Source organism: Watersipora subatra, chromosome 10 (assembly GCF_963576615.1).
Source record: "Watersipora subatra chromosome 10, tzWatSuba1.1, whole genome shotgun sequence".
NCBI classification, from domain to species: domain Eukaryota; kingdom Metazoa; phylum Bryozoa; class Gymnolaemata; order Cheilostomatida; family Watersiporidae; genus Watersipora; species Watersipora subatra.
This window is the reverse complement of record NC_088717.1, coordinates 29,424,683-29,446,507: the sequence shown is the minus strand read 5'-3', so window position 1 is coordinate 29,446,507 and position 21,825 is coordinate 29,424,683. Positions and strand designations below refer to the sequence as shown.

General features: G+C 37.8%; 1 protein-coding gene across 3 annotated transcripts in view; it reads right to left on the bottom strand.

Annotated features, from left to right (window-relative positions):
* Window positions 1-21,825, bottom strand: part of LOC137405884 (Krueppel-like factor 6) — a 118,132-nt gene that overhangs the window by 27,209 nt on the left and 69,098 nt on the right. Inside the window, exon 1 of one of the 3 annotated variants that reach the window (XM_068092326.1) lies at window positions 17,956-18,551. The exons of the other annotated variants lie outside the window; for them this stretch is intronic. Coding sequence (XP_067948427.1) covers window positions 17,956-18,216 — 261 coding nt within the window. The 5' untranslated portion in view covers window positions 18,217-18,551. Of the gene's footprint in view, window positions 1-17,955; window positions 18,552-21,825 lie in introns of those variants that run through there. 3 annotated transcript variants of the gene reach the window in all.

Here is a 21,825-nt window from a genome sequence, read left to right as displayed (position 1 = left end):
ACTCATAACTCGAACAATATAGATGACTCATAACTCGAACAATACAGATGACTCATATCTCGAACAATATAGATGACTCATATCTGAAACAATACAGATGACTCTTATCTCGAACAATACAGATGACTCTTATCTCGAACAATATAGATTACTCATAACTCAAACAATATAGATGACTCATAACTCGAACAATACAGATGACTCATATCTCGAACAATACAGATGACTCATAACTCAAACAATATAGATGACTCATAACTTGAACAATACAGATGACTCTTATCTCGAACAATATAGATGACTCGTAACTTGAACAATACAGATGACTCGTAACTCGAACAATATAGATAACTCTTATCTCGAACAATATAGATGACTCATAACTCAAACAATACAGATGACTCATATCTGAAACAATATAGATGACTCATAACTTGAACAATATAGATGACTCATAACTCGAACAATACAGATGACTCATAGCTCGAACAATATAGATGACTCTTAGCTCGAACAATACAGATGACTCGTATCTCGAACAATACAGATGACTCATAACTCAAACAATGTAGATGACTCATAACTCGAACAATATAGATGACTCATATCTCAAACAATATAGATGACTCATAACTCGAACAATATAGATTACTCTTATCTCAAACAATACAGATGACTCATAACTCAAACAATATAGATGACTCATAACTCGAACAATATAGATGACTCTTATCTCGAACAATATAGATGACTCATAACTCAAACAATACAGATGACTCATATCTCGAACAATATAGATGACTCATAACTCGAACAATATAGATGACTCATATCTCGAACAATATAGATGACTCATAACTCAAACAATATAGATGACTCTTATCTCGAACAATACAGATGACTCATAACTCGAACAATACAGATGACTCATAGCTCGAACAATATAGATGACTCATCGTTTGCTGCCAGCATCATTCCTTATTACATAATCCATAGTAATATACTGACACAGGATTCTGAATAGATCCCGCTCAGCTTGCGTTGCATACAACAGGTAACTTAACAGGAGTTGTCTTTCCTGCGAGGTTGCTGATGAATTAATACTTATACTTGTGCATCATATTTCTATCATCATTAAAACCAAAATAATTTTATACTGCTGTATACACATACTTAGTTTCTCCAGTGCAATAATCAATATTCAAACACCTTGACCTTCAACATACTAAATTTTACTAGAACAAAGAAAGTTATTACTTCAGATAGTAATTTGGAAAATAAATAACAGATGAACTAAATTAATATGATGCTTTTAATTAGTATAGGTGATTACTAACATAAATGTCCACGTGAGAAAATGTGATAGGCTGTGTTGGTTGCTATTAATATACCCTGATGGATTGTCTATATCATTAAAGGTTGAATTGCAAGAAAATTCACATTACAGTTATTTGGTATGAAAAGATTCACCATGTCTTACGCTGTTGTGTTGTAAGTGCAAAATATGTGGAAATGTGATTACAAGCTCTTAAAAGCTAAAAAACGAACAGTTAATCGCAGCCACACGATACCGCCGTAGTTTTGATTCTCTTTCCGAAATGGTTCAAATGGGACGTAGTTGTTACAAGATAGTTTCTGTTTACACTTTCATGCAACCTCATTCGTCGAAATATTTTCACAAATATACTTGTCGCATTCAATAAAACCATGTCTATTGTTCTTACGCGTCTGTTTTATCGTCATTGTAATGCTGTCACTTTTAGCACTGATATCTCATAACTTATCGTAAAATTTCGTTTAATTTCTTAGCCTTAGCTTGAAGGAGTACATACAATTGTCTGATAATCATGACGAGCCTGTTGGTCAACTGTGATAATCGAAAAGTGCTGCAGAAATTATTTGCGAAGTATTGGGTCACATGATCAGATTACGACTAACCGATTAGATCAGGCCGAAACAAAACTGTGAAGTAGCTAGCATCTATATTTGATACGGGGTCTTCGGTAAAACCCGAAGTCTTTGTCATAAACTAGTGCTACGAGAAGTTTTATATTGAGCCTTTTATTGGCCTTTCAATTCACGTGAGAACATCACGTGACAAAACAATAACCAAATGTAATAACCAAATAAATCTTATCACTCGTACGAGTTGTCTGTGATTTCAAATTTAGGGATTTTACTCTATTATTAAATCGCATGGACATCGATATTTACTAAATTAATTAACATCGCTACTTTAATGAATTACTCGATTGACATGTTTTATTGACGAACAACAGTTTTAAAAATTGCTGTAAAGTTACTGCGGAGGTGACTCCGAGTTTTCTGGGCATCAGGTAGTTAAAGTGCTACGGAGGAAGATAGGAGATCGGAGGTAAATTTATCTTTTACTTTCTTATAGATATACTGTTGAGTTTACATTAAGATTATATTTCCCTGTTTTAAGTTATAATGTAATTTCCTGCACGTGCGAGATACGTATGTACAGTGAGTTCTTTACGGCTTCTTTTTAATCCATAGCATCTAGCAATACAATGGCTTAGATTGATGATTATACTAAAGGTAGTATTTTTAGTACTCATTAATACATGTACTAATTAATAAAATTATAACTTTTTGCTATCACTAATCATCGTTTTATAATTCATCATTTCACCGAGCTATATTTGCTTCAAATTTTCTGTGGCAGTTTTATCTAGTAAATTAGATTGATTGAGACTTTAGACGTTCACTTCTCACTTGTAGAAAGTGAAGAAAATCGATTGATCAATGCAAATCTTCAACGTCCAGAACCAAAGCTTCGAATAGTTAGCATGGCGTACTTGTGCTTTTGTTAAACATTTAAAAATATCCTCCAGATTGTAAATCTGGACGATTTTTAAAAATATCCTTGTTAAAAGTATCTTATCCATTGTTAAAATTACACTGCAATCTATCTAATCCCAACTTCAAAGCTTTCAGTAGATACGCTTTAGAATGACATATCTATGAATGACATATTTATTGCATTTGTTTTACTGATTACAGGATGTTTATGTGGTCGCACCAGCCGAAGCAGCTTTGTCAGTGTGGATACTACCATAAATGGGAAAGAGACACTTGAATGTTTGCTGCATGAACCATGATGTTTTATTTGAGTTTGCTGCAGTAGATGAATTTGTCCTATTGTATCAGCTAAAACTATGTGAGTCGCCACGATTTAATGAATATTTTTAATAAAAGCTTTATGCCGAAATGAAAATTGTTTTGCCTGTAAAAATTATATACTAAAATAATATTGTTGAAGATAATGCAAAACATGAGTTACAGAACATTGAATATATCATAGCCCCATTAATACCTGTGCTGAAATCTTTCTGATAGATGGATTTTTGAAGTGCAATCAGAGCTGCATGGACAGGCACTTTTGCATAGCTCGAACATTTGTTTAGTACTTGAATCAACTAATCAAATGTGACCAGTGAATTTTTTCTAAACATTGATACCAATAATGACTCGATAACGTTGACAGTCGCCTATGCAATGTACATGACTTTGAGGGATGTAGTTGGCTGCGCCACGTATTCTTTTCAAATACGCTTATTTTACTTACGGTAGTAAGAAACTAGTTTTCGGTTCAGGCAATGATATACAGCCCTATTCCCAGGATAGGCGACAGGCATAATGTGGGCGGGGCTTTTGGGAGGTTGTATATCGTTAGTGTGGGGAGCGGCGGAATTGTGCCGATACAAAGACCTTATTCTACATAGTTTGCTTGACAGAATTATCATAGACCGGTAGAATCGGTAGTCGGTACTAAGATGTTTACACAGCATTTAGAAGAAGCCAATATGACAAGTTTTTAATTTTCTTTGTTTGAGGCCTTTGAGACATTGGCAATAATGTATCTGTAGCTGGATTTAAAATTTTATTCTAGTCAACACGAGCAAATACAAGATAAAATATATGCCAATAGAGCCGCGTAGGACTAGACTTTTATCGCAATAGCCGATGTGAATACGAGAGATAGAGACAGGTTGTATCACGCTTTACATCATTTTGGGCAAGTCTGGGCATGTCTTTTTGGCCTGAGCGTTTTTACCGCGATCGAAGCTTTTCGATTTTAATATTCAAATATCTTGACAATGAGATCGCCTAACACAACAAACAACATATCAACTGATGGACAAAGAAAAATACTTTCTTTTAAAATCAACTCAAATTTGACGCAACCACATCTTTAACACATGCACACAGTCTACTCATGGTTTCAATCAGTAGTGTTATGTTCCTTTGCAACACAAACAAATTCAATTTCAACATGTTTCCATTCTCGACATATTTATGCTTTTGATGACAGCTAGAGGTGAAGAGGTGAAGAAATGAAACGAGCGGCATCAAGCAAAGCATGCTTTGCCATTCAGAAAGTTTTACATGGTTTCAGAAATGTTTGAAACTTTGCGGTCTTGCTATAAACTAGTGCTGGGACGATATCAAAAATTCGTTTCGGTACGATATGATAGCGTAGTCAACCGATATATCAAAATATCGGTTATGTTATTCGGAGTTGTCTTACCTGCCAGAAAAACTGCCATGAAAGAACAACTCCCTAATGAATCTATATACCGGTATAATTCTCTGAAGAATCGGGTATCAAATAGGTAGAGTAGAATATCCTTCGTTTTTCGTGACGTCTTTCTATCGTTGTCCGCCATCTTTATGAAGAACTTCTATCGTTAAAAACACGAAGCTTCTGCAATTAATTATGTTTGTTATGCTTTTGTTTGCAAATTTTTTATTGTAGTATCAAAACAACATCAAAAATACTATTATTCATGTAAACATCAACGATACTTAAACAGTCAGATGATACAGGCTATGTTATAGTCATCAAATTATTAATAACAATTAATAATCAATACTCATAGAAGACCTATTCTTCAAACCTGAACTCTTGTATATAGTATCAATCAATTTATTTTTGTAAAAGTTATCCTGCATTACTTATTTTAAGTCATCATCTCATGTAAATTTTATTTTAATTTTTACACCAATAATCTCCAACTAAACATGAATTGTTCACTACTATTTTGCATTCAGGATACTTTTACAGGTTTCATTTTATTTGATAATATGCCTGAATATAGAGGCTTTTTGTTATTTTGTTATCAGCAAAATTAAACATTACTAACTAACATACTACGTATTAATCAAGAGAATGACGATAGTTTTCTACAAAGATGGCGGCTTTTTCGTGGACGAGTGCGTTTGCAAACAATGCGATGACGTCAAAAAACCGATGTATCTGTATTATCGTCGATATCGTCCAATATCGACGGTATCCGATATTTCGATATGGGCAGAAAGCACTCGGTACGGTCGGTATCAGAAAGTGATATCGACGATATACCGAAATATCGTAATATCGTCCCAGCACTACTATAAACCAAAAAGCGTTTGTATAGTGTTCGTAACTTTTTGTAGCCAGAGGACCTGAATGTATAATATTGCTATCATTGGCATGGATAGCTTCATCATACTGATATATAATTAGGTTTGTTGGAGGGCGTAAGCCATGATGATTCTAATAATATAAGATTATAGGGCCAGCGCAGTTCATGCGATAAATATCACTCAAGGAAATCATCAAAATCATGGGTCACTGAGAAGTCAAATGGCCCATAACCACCCAGTAGGCCATCCTAGCAACATTACGTCACTCTCCTGGCTGCAGCAAAGAGCCTAGCTAGTCTGATAAGGGATAATTGGTATTACAACATTCCTTCAAATTGTACCCATTATAGAGAGGTTTACTCGTGACCGCTATGTATATAATTATTTGTACAATACTAGAGCAGACACGCAAGCAGACACACAGGAGAACACGACAGATTTTTTACAGAAGTTGAATTCGTAATGAACAAATGATGTCTGTCAGGCTAATACACTAGACAATTGTGAGGCGGACGATGGATTTTACCCAAAACAGGAATAGGCGTATAAAGCCGTGGTCACACGGGCACCGAACCGAACTAAATGACGCAAAACGACGTCGTTTTCAGCTCTAAAAAGTTCGGCTGAGGACATTTCTGGCCGAAGCGAACTATTTCGGTACTGCTCGAAATTTCGTGCCGAACCCTTGCTCTTATTGGCTGGTTAAAATTCTAGAATTCTAGCGAGCACGCGTCACATTTTTTCTTACGTGCGTGTGAGTAAAGTTAAAAAAGAAATGGGACGATACTTTTATTTCGTTAAATAAACAACATGAAGCAATTTACGACAAGGTTCACCCGGACTTGTGATTGGGTTGCATAAATGTAAGATGTTGCACTTAAGTTTTGCATAAATGTAGGGGAATGGTTGTGATTTTCTTTCGTGTAGAATATAAGTAATGTGTCATATTCATCCTGATGAACTATCGTTGACTGATTTATTTATGTAAACCCACAGTACTATGATAAAGACTGTTTTTGTTTGTTATGTACTCAGCATAGAAAAACATTCATATGTTAATAAAAAAAATATAATTATGTTGATGGGAAGGGTTAGCAAAATATTTGTATCGAGTGATTTATTTTGAGCAGCCGAACGATCTTCTGATAAATCTGCTGTGTAATTATGATTTATAATAGTTCCTCAAAGTTTTTTGTTTACAATAGAAATATTTAACTCAAATACATAAAAACTACTAATGAAACCGTGTCCTGCCTCTATACGTATGGTATCTAAGAAGCGAAGTTACTTCGGTGGCCGTGTGACATGTGCCACGAACCGAACCAGCCTCCGAACCGAACCGATCCTACGTCGGTTCGGTGCTCGTGTGACCACGCCTTTAGGGAGAATTGAGAGCGGAGAAATTGGATGTTTACATGTGTGTGGATATAAGATATGCTATGATAAGTTAGTCTTTTTATATACTAACACTAAAGGTCCTTCCCCATGAACAACGGTATACATACATATATTTACAGTATACATACGTAAATTTACAGTATACATATGGGATACATACGGTATACGTACCTTAATACATAGGGGTACATATGGGACGGACACATGGTATACATATGGGATACATGTGGGACCTCTGAGTAGCCTCTAGGAAGTAGCCTATGCCTCTAGGAAGTAGCCTACGCCTCTAGGAAGTAGCCTACGCCTCTAGGAAGTAGCCTAGACCTCTAGGAAGTAGCCTACGCCTCTAGAAAGTAGCCTACGCCTCTAGGAAGTAGCCTAGACCTCTAGGAAGTAGCCTACGCCTCTAGGAAGTAGCCTACGCCTCTAGGAAGTAGCCTACGCCTCTAGGAAGTAGCCTACGCCTCTAGGAAGTAGCCTAGACCTCTAGGAAGTAGCCTAGGCCTCTAGGAAGTAGCCTATGCCTCTAGGAAGTAGCCTAGACCTCTAGGAAGTAGCCTACGCCTCTAGGAAGTAGCCTAGACCTCTAGGAAGTAGCCTACGCCTCTAGGAAGTAGCCTAGACCTCTAGGAAGTAGCCTACGCCTCTAGGAAGTAGCCTACGCCTCTAGGAAGTAGCCTACGCCTCTAGGAAGTAGCCTACGCCTCTAGGAAGTAGCCTACGCCTCTAGGAAGTAGCCTACGCCTCTAGGAAGTAGCCTACGCCTCTAGGAAGTAGCCTACGCCTCTAGGAAGTAGCCTACGCCTCTAGGAAGTAGCCTATGCCTCTAGGAACCAAACATGAAATATTCGGCCCAAATCTGTGAGTAACAAAACTCTCTTGACTCTCGCATATTTTCGCTATTTCTATTTTGCGGGTGACATGTAAATTTGCAGACGGACATGAAAGATTATGGAGACAATCACTAGTGTTACATGCTACGAACTTTTGAGCTCTAAAGTTGTTGTTTTGACTGTAGGAATGAGGACGAATTTACATTATGCGCAGGAGTGATCGCACAACTCCCAATTAATCGTAGCTGACGAGTTTACGTGCTACAAAGAAATTGGCGCACAACTTCGCGTTTTCTATATTAGCCTGTTGAACTTTTAGCTACATCGAGGGGCATATTTTACATCGCGGCTGACACTATTAAAATTTGTCTAAGGTCAAATGTCAAACCGTGTAGGAAATTTTCTTCTTCAAATTCGAAATAAATGTAGATCTTTAAAAAAAAGGTTTAACGCAACCGCTAGGTCGGCTAGGTCGAGCATTGTGATAACTAACTCGTCTGAGAACAGAGCGTTCACTGTTTTAGAAAATAGCTCCGAATTTGAAAGAAAGATTTCCCACATGTTTTGACATTTTTAAAATGTTTGGAATATTTTTAAAACATGTGCGTTGAAAACGGAGCTCCATAGGGATGCTGTAAGGACATCACCAATGAAGATGATGAAAATCCAACTTTCGATCACAAAGAATTGTGCAATAATACGAATATTGATGTTTACATCATACGCAGTACTTCGTTGTTGATACGTTTTCAAAAATACCCCCTTGAATAGGTTTGAATCACTTCGAAGAATTAAATATGCGGCGTTTGAAACCATTTACATGCTATGAATATGAAAAAATATGACAAAAGTTTGTAGCATGTAACACTAGTGACAGTGACTAACACTAGTGATAGTCAGCCAGCTGTTGGCCTGAGGAAGCTTTCGGTTGTCACTCGACCAATAATACAAGGCACTCGTTAGTTCCCTAAGCATTGGATATTAGCTAGTGAATTTACTTATGTCATTGGAATTACGAAGGAACTCACATAGAGTGATCCTGATAAGAATATTACAGAGGAACTCACATAGTGTTTCTGATAAGAATGCCTAAATGCATGCCCAAAGGTCAACTTTTATCCAACATATCACAAAGGAGGAACCACTTGTGTCAAGTTTAGTCAATTTATTAAGACCACTTGGGGCACACCAGCTATTAGACCCCGAATCCTGTTACTAGTCGTTATAAGCCCAGGCCACTATCACTTATTAAAGATGAACTTCCACAAAATTTTGGAACCTTCTAGATAAATACTTCTGTTTACAGTCTCTGCTGCCAGACAATTGCTCCTCCAACTTCAACACCATTTAGTAGAGAGCGTGTAAACTGGCATGTGTCCTATTACTACTCTTTCAATAAACCACATGGCTGCTTCCACTTCATTTTCTATAAAAATAGTTCACCTTTGTGCAAGTATCTTTGATGGCCTCTGTACTCTATCGGTAAAAACTTCAGAAAATCTATTCATTGGACTGCCAGTTTCCAAGTGTGTCAACTTATATCCAGAGTGCATGATTTCATACAGTACTATGTAGGAGATTATTCATAGGCTTGTTGGGATGGGACCCTTTAGGGGTCATCTTTCCTGATAGACAAGTGAACAAAGCTCCTTGCAAGGCATGGCCACACGTACGTTCTCAGCTCTGCCCAGACCCTGGAGGCCAAACATAAACATAGCTGAGGTCATGGCCGTGCCAAATCAGTCTAGGCAGCAGCAAACACTAGTGCAATCTATTCGTTGCCCCAATAACATACTAAGGGTGTCCACAATAACCAGCTGAGCAATTCTGAGAGGCAGAAGGCCTGGGGGGCCAGTACAATGAACAGTATGACCTTGGTGGGGGCAGTACAGTGAACAGTATTACCTTGGTGGTGGGCAGTACAGTGAACAGTATGACCTTGATGGGGGCAGTACAGTGAACAGTATGACCTTGATGGGGGCAGTACAGTGAACAGTATGACCTTGGTGAGGGCAGTACAGTGAACAGTATGACTTTGGTGGGGGCAGTACAGTGAACAGTATGACCTTGGTGAGGCAGTACAGTGAACAGTATGACCTGGGTGGGGGCAGTACAGTGAACAGTATGACCTTGGCGGTGGGCAGTACAGTGAACAGCATGACTTTGGTGGGGGCAGTACAGTGAACAGTATGACCTTGGTGGGGGCAGTAGAGTGAACAGTATGACCTTGGTGGGGGCAGTAGAGTGAACAGTATGACCTTGGTGGGGGCAGTAGAGGGAACAGTATGACCTTGGTGGGGCAGTACAGTGAACAGAATGACTTTGGTGGTGGGGGTAGTTTGTTGTTATGAAGCGTATATGACCATATTTGGTGATTTGTAAACATTAATGCACTGGGTGATTTTTTTCTTACATAAACCACAAATTATTTCTATGACTTTTGCATTTGATTAATGTAATAATAATCATCTATTATTATAATAATAAATGATTATTTTGATTTTACACAAGATTTGAGGACACAAGGCTAGGGTACATCCCTCAGCTTAGCCCCTGCTATTATTAGAGTATAAAAATTTGGTATGCTCTATATCCCAGGTGCCCAAATGGAGGCCCGTGGGCCTGATCCGGCCCTCCAGCTGTTTTATCAGGCCCCCAGCTGTTCTAATTTTTTTAATGTTTTGAAAATTTTAAAGAGTTTGTTTGGCCATGTATTATTGTTATTGTATCAGTAGTAATTATTACCGTACTTTTCGGACTATTAACCGCACCTCTATATTGGCCACATCTGCTTTATTTAAAAAAACGGTAATAAAACAATACATAGGCCGCATCTTTTGTATATGCCGCAGAACTTATGACGGTGCTTTTAACACGGCAGCAACTTTGGTCGTTAAAACAGAAAAGTGCCGTTAGGCACTGTTTCGTATTAACCGACGCTTTTAACCCAGTGCCTAACGGAACAGTACCGCAGTAGGCAAAGTTTCGTTTTTTATATCACCGCTAGAGGCGCATTTACCACAGAAGCCATTTAATGCGCCCTATCGACGAAAAAAAAAACTGCAGAATAGCCGCAGCCTCTAAATCAGCCACATGGCTCAAAACATCGCAAAAACGTAGCGGCTAATAGTCCAAAAGGTACGGTAGTTATCTGAAGTCACCTGACCAGCATTATCGGCAATACTAGAGTTTAGTTTTGCGTTAGTGTAGGGGATTTCTCAGCATAAATTGTTTGATTGTATGACTAATGACTTTAAATAAAAAATAATTCGTAAGCAATCATGGCTCAGAGATTGGTAGACAGAGAAAACCGACGTTTTAATCCAAACTGGACTACACAATTCTTTTTTCATGAAGTAAAAGGGAAACCTATGTTTGATATGCAATAATTCAGTCGCTATAAACAAGGTAGCAAATATCAAAAGGCATTACACTCAAAACCATCCTGACTATGACAGAAGCTTTCCTCCAGGGACAGCTAGGAAGCAGGAACAGCTTGATAGATTAACAAGGCCGGCTAATGGACAAATGGCTATGATGAGGGGAGCTACAAGCTTGCAACAAAGAGCAGCTACTGCTGGTTATGAGCTTTGTTATAAAATTGCCAAGGCAATGGCTCCATACAGCCACGGTGAACTGATCAAAGAATGCATGGTTTCAGCCGTTCAAGCGCTCTACCCCGAAAAGCTAGATATTCAGCAAGCTGTTCAGTCAGTACCGCTATCTAGGAATACGTGCGTCCAACGGATAGAAGCTATTGCCAATCATGTGACTGAAGGTGTGATATATAACTTGAACAGTTGTAAATCATTTTCAGTTGCAGAAGATCAGGGTTGGCTCGGTTTTTGTGGTTTTTTCATTATTATTTTTTTAAACATAATATTTTAAGCTCGTAGTGGTTTATGTGCCATGATAGAAATGCAATTATATGTAATTATCAGCTGTGAAAGTTTATTTAGGACACATTAGTAAATTGATGGCAGAGCTCAAGTTAAAACTACAAGAAATCCTAGCACAACAATAAATTAGTGAATTTCATTTTCAATTGCTTTTATCAAGTGATATAATAACCTCTTTAATGATGAAATAGAAAAACCGTGTGAAATATACTAATTCAATCATCGTCTCTAATAATGAATGCATACTTTCTCAAGTCTGGCCAGTGAGAAAAGATAGAAAAGCCAAAGTAGTTGGATTGTTAGAATTCCGTTTGTCAAGGTTTGTGTTTTTAAAAGTTAATGTTGTGTTTCAAATTTCCAATACGCCTCGCACACATGATTCCATTTGACAGCTTTTCACTCGAACTGCAAAAGGCAAATGTTCTAAGGCAAAATGTAATAGATGTGCTGTTGTAACGCGAGGTCACGCAGATAGGCTTCAATTTCACGTAGCAAAATGTCAAGCTGACAACACCAACTTAGACAGAGATGCTAGTATCCAGGTGATAGAAGTTGAGTCATCTGCCACTGCTCCAAACACTAGCAATGCATCTGCATTATGCTCTGCTCTACACTACCACACGACTAATCACTTGGATTAAATTTCCACTCATACATAGAACTGTATGTAAAATATTTACTTTATGCCATGAGATTTCTGCTCTGTATTTCATCGATCATGTTTGATTAAAGACTCATTCCGAAATTTCCGTATGTTTTCTTTCTTTTTTCCCATAACAACTCCCATAGTACCATCTTTAACAGATGATTCCACGTATGTATGTTCAGTACTCAATCATACAGCTATAGTAAGTGATGTTAATTAGACTTAAAATTGCAAAAACGTTAGTAAAATTATAAAAACCGTTTTAAACCAAAAAAACCTGGTTTTTCCATAAAAACCGTGTTTTTTCCAACCCTGCAGTAGATGAGAGTACTGACATAAATGATGTTGCTCAGCTGAGTTTTTTTGTTCGGTATTATCTCAACAACAAGTTTAGTGAGGACCTTGCAGCAGTTATTCTACTGACAGAACGTACGACTGGAGAAAACATATATCAGGCATTCAAGGCTTACACGGACTCCCATAAAGTGTCAATACATAAGATAATTTTTGTAGCAACAGATGGCACCCCAGCTATGGTGGGTGTATATTCTGGTTTTACTAATTGCTTGAAAGAAAACGATCCTCAGATGATTGAATTTCATTGTATCATACACGAAAGCATTTTCTGTGCACAACTGAAAGATGAATATGGAAGTCTTATGTTGAACATAATGAAACTAATAAACTTTCTCTGATGAAAATCATCTCTACGACATCACCAGCTTAGAAAACTTCTGCAGGAGTCAGATTCTCAGTATGATGAATTGTTAGTACACAACAATGTCAGGTTAGTACCACACCGCTATCTTCGAATTATATTTGACATACTTATTTTCATTACATTATGATGAGGTAAAAAAGCTCAGCAAAGTTGTGAATATTGTCAATTATTTTTAATATACAATGTACTTTAATGTATATTTGCAGATGGCTGAGTAAGGGTAGAGCTTTGCAAAGAGTATGGACTGTAAGACAGCATATTGAGCAGTTTTTTAGTGAGATTGGAGGAGATGCAGCAGAACGATTTTTAGAGATCCTCAGATCGGAGCATTCACTGAGAGACATGGCTTTTCTGACAGACAGTTTGGCTCATCTGAATGACCTAAATTTGAAATTGCAGGGTGAAGGTCGTAATGTGGTAGAACTCTGGCAGGCAGTAACATTTTTTAAAGACAAACTCCACTGCTTTTACGAGGACATAAACAGTAATATGAACCACTTTCCAATCATCAGAGAATTTGCAATGGTCGTGATGATGTTGTGGACCTTACAGCAGCACGCGCTTTTCTCATTGATGTTTCTTCAGAAATGGAGCATCGCTTTGCTGCCTTCGACAGTATCAATGGCATTATTGAGCTGGTTGCGTGCCCATTTCAGGCACATCAGCTTTGGAAAGCCCAAGTTGATAACTTTCCTCATGTTCAGAGAGGTGTGGCAGAATTAAAGCTGTGTGATTTAAAGGCAGATATACTGGCTAAAGCTCAATTTGCTGAGCAAACTATTGGAGGGTTCTGAACGCAATCTGCTGTACAGGAGAAGTATCCTAAGCTATGCAATATGGCAGTGCACTTACTTTCTTTGGTACAAACTAATTGGGTGAATCAATGTTTTCAAAGCTGACATTTATAAAAAAAAGTAGGTATCGGAGTGTACTGACAGAGGAACATACTCAACAGCTCTTAGCTGTAGCAGTAACCAAAGATAAATCAGATATTGTAGCAATAGCTGCAAAGCAAACTCGCTTCCATGTGTCTCATTAACATTACAGATACTTCTTCTGCACAGTAGATTTTTGTTGAGAATAAACCTACATATGTTATTATGTTATACCTTGTTACTTTCATGTTTATGTTCATGTATATATGTTTACTTACACATTACTTAAAATACACATACATTTACATATATACAGCTGTATTCAAGTCTGGCCCGCCTGATAAGGCCTGGTTACCTGTTTGGCCCTCCAGCAAAAGTATTTGGGCACCCCTGTACCCCAGCCCTCCCCGCTCTATATATTGCCGTCTCTCCTCATATATAGTTTATGGTGTTAAAAATGTGAAAAGCTTCAAAAAATGATTTTTAGTTTTTCAACAAATTATAATTATTTACGTTACATATAGCAGGAAAATTTGTTTTAAAATCCATGAACTCGTTTTGTGAAAAAGCCTTTTGAAACAGATCATTGCCAAAAACTGAAGTAGGACTGTACAATTAATACAGTAAAGTTGAATTAAAATAAATTTTGCTGTATCAAATGTATTATAGTCTGCAGTGAGCAACATATTGGGATGGATTTGTTAGCAGTAGAAACTGATTAGAAAGAGCATTACTAATACATGAGCCACGAATACTACTGAAAAACTCTATTAAAATGTTAGAAATAGCATTACTAATACATGAGCCACGAATACTACTGAAAAACTCTATTAAAATGTTAGTAATAGCATTACTAATACATGAGCCACGAATACTACCGAATAGCTCTATTAAAATGTTAGAAAGAGCATTACTAATACATGAGCCACGAATACTACTGAATAACTCTATTAAAATGGACGCATGATTGATTATTAGAAACAGACACATTGATAGCTTGCGCGGGATTCTTATCAGTTTTAACCAAACTGGAGTGTTTCAATTTGTATAATGTGTAGAGTAGTGACTTACCTACTTCACATATTACCCATAATATATGACCAGCTGGCAGACTGGTGTAAATTACCAGCTGGTAGACTGGTGTAAGTTACCAGCTGGTAGACTGGTATAAGTTACCAGCTGGCAGACTGGTGTAAGTTACCAACTGGTAGACTGGTGTAAGTTACCAACTGGTAGACTGATATAAGTTACCAACTGGTAGACAGGTGTAAGTTACCAACTGGTAGACTGATGTAAGTTACCAACTGGTAGACTGATGTAAGTTACCGACTGGTAGACTGGTGTAAGTTACTAGCTGGCAGACTGGTATAAGTTACCAACTGGTAGACTGATGTAAGTTACCAGCTGGCAGACTGGTGTAAGTTACCAACTGGTAGACTGGTGTAAGTAACTAGCTGGTAGACCGATGTAAGTTACCAACCGGCAGACTGATGTAAGTTACCGACTGGTAGACTGATGTAAGTTACCAACTGGTAGACTGGTGTAAGTTACTAGCTGGCAGACTGGTGTAAGTTACCAGCTGGCAGACTGGTGTAAGTTACCAGCTGGCTTACCAAACTTCACTTAATGATAAACAATAAATGTGCGAAATTGATAATGGCCTTAGTTTGAACTTAATCATTACGCTGTCCGTGGTGTGGTACTTTTAGATGCCGTTAGTCAAATCAGTAGTTGTAGAAAATGTCATAAGTGAAACAGCTACAGTAAATTTATATATTTTTGTTGAGCTTCAGCTATTGGGTTTCTCCTGGGTTGGTTAAGGCTTACGAGAGAATTGAACACATTACTAGAACTCTACAGAGCAATGGAACACCCATCATCTAGAGCTCTTGCTCACAATAAACGAGATGGCAGACACAAACAGGGGACCTCGTTACAATAGAAGGCCAAAACTGACGCAGAGCCTCAACATAGGCAACCTTACTATCTAAAAGTGATTCACTATTCTATCAATGTCAACTCAACATAGGCAACCTTACTATCTAAAAGTGATTCACTATTCTATCAATGTCAACTCAACATAGGCAACCTTACTATCTAAAAGTGATTCACTATTCTATCAATGTCAACTCAACATAGGCAACCTTACTATCTAAAAGTGATTCACTATTCTATCAATGTCAACTCAACATAGGCAACCTTACTATCTAAAAGTGATTCACTATTCTATCAATGCCAACTCAACATAGGCAACCTTACTATCTAAAAGTGATTCACTATTCTATTAATGTCAATCCAACATAGGCAACCTTACTATCTAAAAGTGATTCACTATTCTATCAATGTCAACTCAACATAGGCAACCTTACTATCTAAAAGTGATTCACTATTCTATTAATGTCAACTCAACATAGGCAACCTTACTATCTAAAAGTGATTCACTATTCTATTAATGTCAACTCAACATAGGCAACCTTACTATCTAAAAGTGATTCACTATTCTATCAATGTCAACTCAACATAGGCAACCTTACTATCTAAAAGTGATTCACTATTCTATCAATGTCAACTCAACATAGGCAACCTTACTATCTAAAAGTGATTCACTATTCTATCAATGTCAACTCAACATAGGCAACCTTACTATCTAAAAGTGATTCACTATTCTATTAATGTCAACTCAACATAGGCAACCTTACTATCTAAAAGTGATTCACTATTCTATCAATGTCAACTCAACATAGGCAATGGAAACATTGTGATATGTGTTATATAACATGTTATATAACACGTATCACAATGTTTCCATGGCACGGTATGTATACAAAAATGCACACGGTATGTATACAAATCGGCTAGCGTTCCTACTGACTTCAGTCTTAGCGTCAGTGCCGGCGAATCACTCGATATTTCTCCAATGTGCTTCAGCTTTCATAACGCCTGCAGAAATATGACTACACAAACATTAAGACAGTATTTCTTCTAGAAATCAAATGGAGATTGGTTGACCTCTATATAACCTTGTGATTCCTTTTGCGCTAAATCCTAGGTGTGGCCAGGCAGGCATTGACAGCTGTATTTTTCCCCTTTGGCCGCGAATCACCTGGCCAAAACATGCCTATAGCGTTTCATGCTGGAGAATATGGATGATTGTTAAAGCTAGCTGAACAAACAAAGAAGCAATGAAATCTTATGTGGCCATGAGCAAAAGGTCATATCTCCGCACACAAAACATAACTTCCTGCTAGTGTTCCTAGCCACTTCACCTTGCCTGCTTGCCTAGCAAAGCATGGCACTTCGATCTTTTAAAAAAAATTGCTCCCAGTGCAGTCATAATCCATCCTCCAACGAGCCATTACTCTTCAGGTACCTGTATTGCGCAATATGCTATCCATTCTAATCTGAAGGGATGGTTTGTTGCACAACACGTTGCCACCTAGTGCGTAGCCGCCTAGTGCGCAGCAGGCATTGCACACAGGGTCAATGATGTACCACGTAGGTGGGAGTATTTCAGACTTATTTAGCTCTGTCAAATTATCCACATTTATGAGATGCCCAAATATGACACGGGCTCACATTAGTTCATTACACTAGCATACTAGTTACAGTTCCATAGCATAAGCTAATACTAAAAGGTATGATTAGAGTGGTGGGGTAAAATATGGAGGTAGGTGGTAAGAGATGGAAGGTGGTTAGATAAAGGTCATTGAAGATGAATGGAGGTCGTTAGAGAGAAAGGAATATCGTTAGAGATGAAGGGAGGTCGTTAAAGATGGGGTCTGGCATGAAGGTAATGACCAACTGGACAATGTTTGCTGACTCTCAGTTTTTTGTATGTTTATGATAAGCAGAAGCAGAGCACAGAAGCATGTAGCTAAAGAAGCTAAAATTAATTTTGACTTTGTCTTATTCGATCAGACTAATGCATATTTTTGAAGGAGACCAGGTGATCTGTGGCCACCATACATGCTCATGTACACCTATACACTGTGTCCACAACTACAACTTTCTCTGACAGCGTGTCAAAAGACAACACTAAATCAACCAGTCTCCTGATCTGCCAGGCAGGACCTTACAGCAATGGTCCTGGGATAATAATAGTTCTAGGATCATGACCTAAATGTTATCGGTGTAGTATGATGAGACTTACCTGACACACCAAAGAACTATGGAGCTGCTTGGATTTGACTGGCACCTGCACAGGGAGAAAGCCTGTAACCGCTAGGAAGTTTAGCCTTTGTCGCTTATTAAACCAAAGTTCTCGTGTTTTCCTTTCATGCTCAGACTCCGTAAAAGCAGGATTCCATATTTTCTGTTCATTTTTGTTGTTGTTACTGTCGTTGTCATCATAACTGTTATCCGTTGGCAACAATAATCGTGGATAAGTTAGAAGTGGAGTGCACACAGACATACCTACTTGCTAGGTCAAGTCTATCAAGGAAAGCTTTGACCGAACATTGGAATCCAATAGATAGCCGTTATAACGAATGTAGCAAGCTGTTCGTGTCGAGCGATGCTGATATCCTAAATTAAATGTTTTAATCTGTTGGAACGATGTCCTTGAGGTTCAAATTCCAAACCAATGTTCCGACTTCTCTTATCTTTCAACGTGAAGATATCCTCTAGTCGAGCCTCTAACTATCACACTGGCGAGAATAACACCTGTCCCGTGTATTTTATTAGCTCTCATGGAGATTTAATAAACAGACCACTGAGTGGAAATCGTGGAACGGATGCCCGCCTCACGCCGATACTAGTTTCTATAAAAAAAGGCGAACCGTCGCACGCTTCAATTTGAGTGCCGCGACTATCGATGACTACCTAAGTTTCCTGAAGCTAAGACCAACCCAAAGCCACACCTCCTCGACGCGATTAACTGCAAGCGAATAACTCTTACGGTTCCCCCTAGAGCAACAATGAGGTGGCATTTGGTTTTATTCACATATTTTGTCTCATTGGTGTTGATGTAATTTATTAGTGTTTTTAATCTCTGTAAGCATATAACATGTCTTATAAACATATTATTGATTATTGAAACCATTTATGCATTCATTTCTGTGATAGTCAGCGTGACAGAATAATCGATGAAGCGTCTTGACAAAGTTTCTACTAAGTCGATACGGAATGACAGGAGCATTCAATAATTATTTCTTTCAAATAGCAACGCAGGGTGCAGCAGAAAATTGTGTATTGGGAGCAAACAAAAGGAACAATACCCAACCTCTGACTGTGACATTATTCCTCGGTAACCAATGATATAATCTTGTTAGCCGGCCAGCTAGATATATAACCACGAGTCGTGCAGGACCTCACCGCAAGGCTATTCATTAACTAATAAGGTTCAACGAATCTACCATCTCCAGCATGCCTAGAATACATCGACTTGCTGGTCGGTTGCAAAGACAGGCCAACGTAACTTTTAGCCTTTTCTCAGTTCAGAGATCATTCTTGCGACATCATCTTCTCTATCTCCTATAGATAGCCTCTGGCAAAACTGTTCCTTACGATATTGAAGTGAAGACTTTGGAATACATTCATATCATGTGTATGCATATCATGTGTATGCATATCATGTGTATGCATATCATGTGTATGCATATCATGTGTATGCATGTATTGCCAATGGGTAGTTGATTCCATAAGGCTACATTGAAATATCTAGCCTGTCCATTTCCTTGACAATACATGTGCCAGGTTCAAATTAAAATACTATTTTAAAATTCAAATTAGCTGCAATATGCATGCACATGAAGGGAGTTGGCTGCACATGAAGGGAGTTGGCTGCACATGAAGGGAGTTGGCTGCACATGAAGGGAGTTTACTATGAATAGGATTTACACCAGGCCAGGTTTAAAGGGACTCTTAAAAATGAACTTCCGCAGAACTTTAGTAATTTTTATCGGAGGATATCGGTTCGGAAGGTTTCGGTATTGTTCTAACATTTGCGATCAACTTTTATGTTTGATGCAATCTGATTACCAGCATGTTTCAAGATTCAAATCTAATAAACCTTTTACTGGTTAAACCGCTCCAGAAAAGATACATGCCAGAATGACGTCACCAATATCACGGCTGCCAATAAAGCATCAAATGTGTTCTGATAGAAAAATAGTTTGCCTTAAGATAGGTTAAATATATAATATTTGTTATTTTTAGGTCTCGTAACCTACACATATATAAAGCCTGATTAACAGAATGCCGCGGTTACATCTGCTAATAGAACAAATGCAACCACCAAAAGTGTAGTCTTCTTCCCTTACAAAGCTAGCTGTGGATGTTTTTATATCTAACTGTTAGGTATAGAGATTCAGCAAACGTTTGTTTGAAGTTATATTTGTTGTTTGTTTTAGGTATCACCTCCACTGTTTTACACTGTCTTAACGAAGAGCACAAAAATGTGCTTAGCAGTTTTCGAATAAAGCAAAAAGGTAGAAACGTTGCAAATATATCCTAAAGCAATAGCTACTGGCGCCTGCGCTGGGCCCAGTGATAATGCCATCGATGGCCATATTGGCTCTGCATCAGTGCCCAATGTCCCATTGACACAGGCAGTTATATCATACAAACTGGTATGAAAATACTAACACCAGTTATATAATACAAACTGGAATGACAGTACTTACACCAGTTATATCATACAAACTGGTATGACAGCACTTATACCAGTTATATCATACAAACTGGTATGGAAGTACTTACACCAGTTATATCATACAAACAGGTATGAAAGTACTTACATCAGGTATATCATACAAACTGGTATGACAGTACTTACACCAGTTATATCATACAAACTGGTATGAAAGTACTTACACCAGTTATATCATACAAACTGGTATGACAGTACTTACACCAGTTAAATCTTACAAACTGGTATGACAGTACTTACACCAGTTACATCATACAAACTGGTATGACGGTACTTACACCAGTTATATCATACAAACAGGCATGACGGTACTTACACCAGTTATATTATACAAACTGGTATGGCAGTACTTACACCCGTTATATCATACAAACTGGTATGAAAGTACTTACACCAGTTACACCATACAAACTGGTATGGCAGTACTTACACCCGTTATACCATACAAACTGGTATGAAAGAGCTTACACCAGTTATATCATATAATTGGTGTAAGTATTGTCATACCAGTTTGTAAGATATAACTGGTGTAAGTACTTTCATACCAGGTTGTATGATATAACTGGTGTAAGTACTGTCATTCCAGTTTGTATGATATAACTGGTGTAAGTACTTTCATACCAGTTTGTATGATATAACTGGTGTAAGTACTTTCATACCAGGTTGTATGATATAACTGGTGTAAGTACTGTCATTCCAGTTTGTATGATATAACTGCTGTAAGTACTTTCATACCAGTTTGTATGATATAACTGGTGTAAGTACTGTCCTACCAGTTTGTATGATTTAACTGGTGTACGTACTTTCATACCAGTTTGTATGATATAACTGGTGTAAGTACTTTCATACCAGTTTGTATGATATAACTGGTGTAAGTACTGTCATATCAGTTTGAATGATATAACTGGTGTAAGCACTTTCATACCAGTTTGTATCATATAACTGGTGTAAATACTTTCATACCAGTTTCTATGATATAACTGGTGTAAGCACTTTCATACTAGTTTGTATGATATAACTGGTGTAAGTACTGTCATTCCAGTTTGTATGATATAACTGGTGTAAGTACTTTCATACCAAATTAATCTGCATGTCTGCATTGAAAACAACATTCAGTATGAACAAATTTTGCAGATCGCAGCCATTGAAACAAAATGAAGCTAAGAATTCAGAAGGTTCTTGAAAGTCATACCATATGCACAATCATATCTCGATATAGGAGCCTAGCGCATTCTGGGACTGAGCTCCTATGTCAATTTACTGTTTGTTTACGATTGTTCGTAAGTATGACTGTATGTTGTAATGATTGACCATAAGGTGGATGATACAGCCTGAGAGTGCCACACAACTCTGTACAGTGCACCCTCGAGA